The 6075-nt window shown below is 46.3% G+C and overlaps 1 protein-coding gene across 1 annotated transcript in view; it reads left to right on the top strand.

Moving 5' to 3' along the window:
• The first annotated feature begins 718 nt into the window (after positions 1 to 718).
• The window catches only part of LOC139433870 (zinc finger BED domain-containing protein 5-like), a 29338-nt gene continuing 23981 nt past the window's right edge, over positions 719 to 6075 (top strand). The window contains exons 1-2 of the mRNA XM_071203311.1: positions 719 to 904; positions 946 to 1388. Of these exons, the coding sequence (XP_071059412.1) occupies positions 719 to 904; positions 946 to 1388 (629 nt within the window). The remainder of the gene's footprint in view (positions 905 to 945; positions 1389 to 6075) is intronic.

Here is a 6075-nt window from a genome sequence, read left to right as displayed (position 1 = left end):
TTGCAAGCAAGCTATGAAAGAAAGCTGAATTATGCTAAAAACGTGGCTCAAAACGGGAGGTATACGGAAGAGAGGTACAGAGGAGAACATTACCGGCGAAAGGGAACAAGTGAATGAGGAGGAGGACAGTCAAGCGAGCGCAAGCGCAGGCTCCACCAGCAACGCAACAGTGATATGCGCAGCCACAACGCCGCCCAGTGCTAACGCTGCTAACGTAGCTGCGAGTGACTCCATCAGCAGCAGCGCAAGTGAGTCCATAAAAAAGAGACACAAACCAGTTCGGAAATACAACCAGGGTTACATTAAATTTGGATTCAGCTGCAGTGGGACAGATAATTAGCCCAGACCACAGTGCGTGATTTGTGGTGAAGTGTTAAGTAACAATTCTATGAAACCATCGCACCTCCAACGGCACCTTAAAACTAAACACGCCCACCTGCAAGACAAGCCAGCGGAATTCTTTACAAGAAAATGTGATCTACTGAATAAGTGCAAGTCAACAATCCAATCCAGCTGTACACCCATAGCCAAGGCCCAGGAAGCCTCGTATCGTGCCAGCCTCCGCATTGCAAAAGCCGGTAAACCACACACAATTGGCGAAAACCTTTGTCTCCCACTCGCAAAAGAAATTACAGAAATCATGCGTGGCGAGAAGGCTGCCAAACAGTTACATTTGGTGTCACTTTCAAATGACACTGTGTCACGGAGAATAGTAGAGATGGCAGACGATGTTAAAAATACATTGATTGAGCGCATTAAAAGTAGTAGCTATTATTCCATCCAGCTGGACGAGACTACTGATGTTGCAGATTTGGCCAATTTGATGGTTTATGTCAGATATGAACATGATGGTGCAGCTCAGGAAGACTTTCTGTTCTGTCAACCACTGGAGACCAGAACAACAGCTGAGCACATATTCCAGCTCCAGACGCGTATGTGCAAGAGAATGGACTTGAATGGAAAAAGTGTGTTGGAGTCTGCACAGACGGCGCGAGGGCTATGACTGGCCGCCACAGCGGAGTAGCAGCTCGGATCAAAGAGGTCGCACCGGAGATGCGATGGACACACTGCAGCATCCACCGGGAGGCGCTGGCGGTGAAGAAGATGCCCGATGGCTTGAAGTTTGTGCTGGACTCTGCTGTGAAGAGTGTGAACTTCATAAAGGCCCGCCCGATGCAGTCTCGCCTATTCCAAGTGCTCTGTGATGAGATGGGCAGCGAGCATGTCCAACTTCTGCTGCATACAGAAGTAAGATGGCTATCAAGAGGGAAAGTGCTTTCAAGGCTTTTTGAATTGCACAGAGAAGTCCAAGTCTTCTTACAGGACAAAAATGTCCCCTTATCAGATATGTTTGATAATACAGTGTGGCTCAGCCAGTTGGCATACTTGTCAGACATTTTCTCCCGTTTAAACGACCTGAATTTGGGACTACAGGGACTCTCCATCAATGTGTGTGTGTGTGTGTGTGTGTGTGTGTGTGTGTGTGTGTGTGTGTGTGTGTGTGTGTGTGTGTGTGTGTGTGTGTGTGTGTGTGTGTGTGTGTGTGTGTGTGTGTGTGTGTGTGTGTGTGTGTGTGTGTGTGTGTGTGTGTGTGTGAATACGACTCTGGGAATATAAAGAGAGCTGCATTGTTGCGGTTAGTCTCTGCCTGCCTGAGGGAATCAAACTGAGCTGACACACCACATTCTAAGCAGTTTGTTTATAACTGTTTATGTGTTTATTTGTGTGTATTTGTGTATAGATGTTGCAACATAGAGCTTTGGCAATATATGTCACTATGGTCATGCTATGAAAGCTATTGCATTTAATTGAGTGTGTGTGTATGTACTGTATGATTGAAGTACTGTACAGTTGTCATTTGTTGTATGAGAATAAGTTATTATTTTGTTCTTTATGTTCACACTTGTGGTGTGTGTGTGTGTGTGTGTGTGTGTGTGTGTGTGTGTGTGTGTGTGTGTGTGTGTGTGTGTGTGTGTGTGTGTGTGTGTGTGTGTGTGTGTGTGTGTGTGTGTGTGTGTGTGTGTGTGTGTGTGTGTGTGTGTGTGTGTGTGTGTGTGTGTGTGTGTGTGTGTGATATGAGTGATGAGTGAGGGGGAGAGGGACTGCCCTTTGTACATGTAGCTGTTGCTGACAATAAATAATGTTATTATGAATACATTTGCCTCCGAGTCCTGCATGAACTGTACGACTGTATTTTAACATTGGTCATATGGTGGTACTTGGAGAGCTAACTATTGTCTCAGGTGGTACTTGGTGTAAAAAGGTTGAGAGCCACTGGCCTAGAGGCTGTTTTTGTTGTTAAATCAGAGAACATGTCCAGAATTAAAGAAAGACACGGAAAGGACGTCGCAGCCATTGCGAAATCAGTCATGTACGATTGGCTGAAAAGACAAGGCAAATCTCCCAGCACAGCTCAGCTAATTTCCATTTTAACAGACGCTGGGCTGATAGAGGAAAACCAGGCTGTATCTCTCTGCACACAAATAATTCCCGCGATAGGACTCTCAAATTCCGGGGCAAGAAACTCTGATGATGATTTATTAATGTCAGCTGCAGCTATCATGAATACAAATAGGTTGACATATCAGGAAGGACAGTATAGACAACGAGAAAGTGAGCAGCAGGAACAAAGTGCAGCGGACAGTGGAGAGGAAATGCCAGATAGCAGCTCATTACACACGCCGGCCTCTGGCTCCGCAACGAAAATGTTACACACTCCAAACACGCCGTACGGCACCAGTTTTAAGGACTATGTCCCTCATAGAATTATCACAAGACTGCAAACATCTCAGGATAATAATTCTGCTGAAGCTGTGACAGCACCGAAAATACTGATAGGAGATGTTCCAGTTTATAAGCTTTGGACACCCGCTGAGGTGATGGATGTCACTAATCACGCTCCAAGTCCGACTAAAAGCCCAGATGAGTATCTGTCGTGGTTGACTAATGTCTGCTCAGTTTATAACTGTTTGGTTCATGATGTTAAACAGCTGATAATCCTAACATATAAGGCAGATTGGCCCACGTGTAGAGAGGAATTCAAATTCCCTGCCTGTACGGCTGCAGGTGACTGGCCTCCGACACAGATGCGTGATATGTGGATCCAGACTGTAGCTGCTATTGCAATCAAAGCATGCGCCAAAACTCACAGATTTTTCGCTGGTGACGGCTTGCGTACAGAACCCAACAGAAACAGTCCCAGAATTTCTCCAGCGTTTCATGATAGTGTGGGACAATAATGCGGGCATTAAAAGAGAGGGCAATGATTTGTTCGCCATACAGACTTTGTTGCATAATTTAATCCCTGAAACAGCTCAGGCGTATATGATGGCTACCCCAGATTGGCAAATTAAAAGATGGAAATTAAGTCTCGCAATAATGCGCGCGTTGCACGGAAATCAGATATTTCTGACCCCCAGAATTGCGCAAAAGTTGCCTCAAAATACACAGGCTTATCAGAGTGCGGATAACTCCCAGCAGTTTCAGGGACAAAACCGCACACAGCAGTATCAAAATCAGGGGACATCACAAAATTACCAAGACAAGGGCATCTGTGGCGCAACAGACCACTGGGCAGGACAATGCGGACGGCGCTGGGGAGCACAGCAGGACGCACAACCTTTGCCTGCTCTTCCCCAGCCCCCCCGCCAACACCCTGCATTACTGCCCCCCCCCTCCCCTGAACAGTCAATATGACAGGCAGGCTCAACAGGGGCAAAACGGTCAGCAAAGTCAATTTAACAGAAGATAGAGGTGCCATGATGAAGAAATAGGGTCAAATTCACAGCATTTCCACATTCAAGCAGCAACAATTCGCCTTTCCAATAACCCGCGTGAAGATCCGATTATGCCCGTCGATTTCAGTGGTAAAGCGGTAGACATTTTGATTGACAGCGGAGCAACATTATCAGCAGTGCGCACGAAGGAAAAAGTGTGTGAAGCAACCAATCATTTTGTCACAACAATGGGAGTTTCTGGCATTCCTATGTCAGAGCCCGTTTCAGAGAAAACTAATATTTCAATTGAAGGATCACATGTCCAACACTCTTTCATTATTTCAGATGGAAGTCCTATTAATCTAATGGGCAGAGATTTGCTTTGTAAATTACAAGCAACAATACATTGCACTCCAGACGGATTGTTTTTGACTATTCCTGACAGCAAAGTCTATCAAGCTGTCCAATTCATTCAATCATCTCAGGACAACCTTTATTGTTGGTCATTTCCAGATTTCAACATGATTTCTGTTTTCTCAACAACAGGAATTCAGAAAATTGCTAGCATTTCCCCTGTGTGTGCTTCTTTAATGTCCCTTATGCAGCCTGTATTGAATTGTCACTGCACAGCTGCTTTTAACCCATCAGATGACTATGCGCTATCAGTAAGAGGTTTTTGCAACAGCTCAGAAAAGTTGGAATGTGAACAATTTCTATTTTTAGGACCCCAGGGGTGCGCATTGCCCCTGAGGCTCAAAACCGCACAACAGGCTCTTTATGCTGCAGACACGATTCCTCACCTCACACTAGCTGTGACTCCAGGAAGTGACCCTGAAGAAGTGGGGGTCATGGCAGCCCACTGCCATGCTCTGCTGAGGGCTACAAAGGCTTCTCACACACACACACACACACACACACACGATCTAATTAACCTCGGAGAACAACATTACATGCTGTGTCTCTCTGAGCAACTTTCTCTCCCTCAAAGCACAGTTCTTCATTTACAGCCACCTGCACTCACACAATATGGACCCCCTTCAGATTGTTCTGAGGTTCCTGCCACATTATGGGCTAAACACAAAAATCATGTGGGGTTTGTTTGTTCAGTCCCTCCACACAGAGTCACACTTAAAGCCAATGCCAGATTGCCAGCTATCAGACAGTACAATTTACCCCATAGAGCCATTTTGGGAATTGAAGGAGTCATCCAATCTCTGCTCGATCAGGGCGTGTTAAGATATACAACGAGTCCATGTAACACGCCCATCTTGCCCATACCCAAGCACAATCGCCCTGATGAGTGGCGTTTTGTCCAAGATTTGCAAGCTATTAACGCTATTGTCATTCCGACAGCTCCTATAGTGCCTGACACTAATTCAATTCTTGCATCATTACCGTCAGATTCGAAATGTTACACAGTAATCGATTTATGTTCAGCATTTTTCTCTGTTCCTCTGCATCCAGACAGCCAGTATCTGTTTGCATTTACTTTTAAAGGTAAACAAATCACATACACGCGCCTCCCACAGGGGTACGTCGAGTCGCCTACTGTGTACGCAGCAGCGGTTAAGAGAGATCTGGACACTTTGGTCCTTACAGGAGGTAGTACCTTGCTTCAGTACGCAGATGACCTGTTGTTAGCTTCTCCCAACATGGACGCATGTCGCATCGACTCCATTCTGCTCATGAAAAGACTTTCTGAATGCGGACACAGAGCATCCCTGGCTAAGTTGCAGTACTGCCAGACTGAGGTCACATACCTGGGTCACATTCTGAGGGATGGACACCGACTCCTCTCGCCAGCAAGGATTTGCCTTTTGAACAAAGTGGCACCACCCCGCAAAAGAAAGACATGCTGTATTTTTTGGGCATGGCTAACTATTGCAGACACTGGATATACGAGTACGCTGCTATGGACTCTGTCCTGCGTGCTGCCACTCTGCAGGCTGCTCCTAACATTGTTCAATGGTCTGAGGACATGCACACAGCTTTTCAGGACTTAAAGCGAGCCCTGACATCAGCTCCTGCCCTGGGGCTCCCTGATTACCATCAGCCGTTTCACCTGCATGTCCATGAGAAGGGGGGCTTTGCAACGGGCATCTTGGTACAGAAGCATGGCTCTAATTTCCGGCCTGTTGCATACTACTCATCTCGACTCTCCCCTGTGGTACTTGGTATGCCTTCATGTCTGCGGGCAGTAGCCGCAGTTGCAATTGTTATCAAACAATCCTCTCCCATTGTACTGGCCAGTGACTGTGTAGTACATGTCCCACATGCAGTTTTGCATATTCTGAACACCTCTGCTACTCAGCATATGACAGCAGCAAGGCGCTCTGGTTATGAAGCAATAATTCTTTCA

This window comes from Pseudochaenichthys georgianus, chromosome 5, assembly GCF_902827115.2.
Source record: "Pseudochaenichthys georgianus chromosome 5, fPseGeo1.2, whole genome shotgun sequence".
Taxonomy (NCBI): domain Eukaryota; kingdom Metazoa; phylum Chordata; class Actinopteri; order Perciformes; family Channichthyidae; genus Pseudochaenichthys; species Pseudochaenichthys georgianus.
This window is presented reverse-complemented; position numbering and strand designations above follow the sequence as displayed.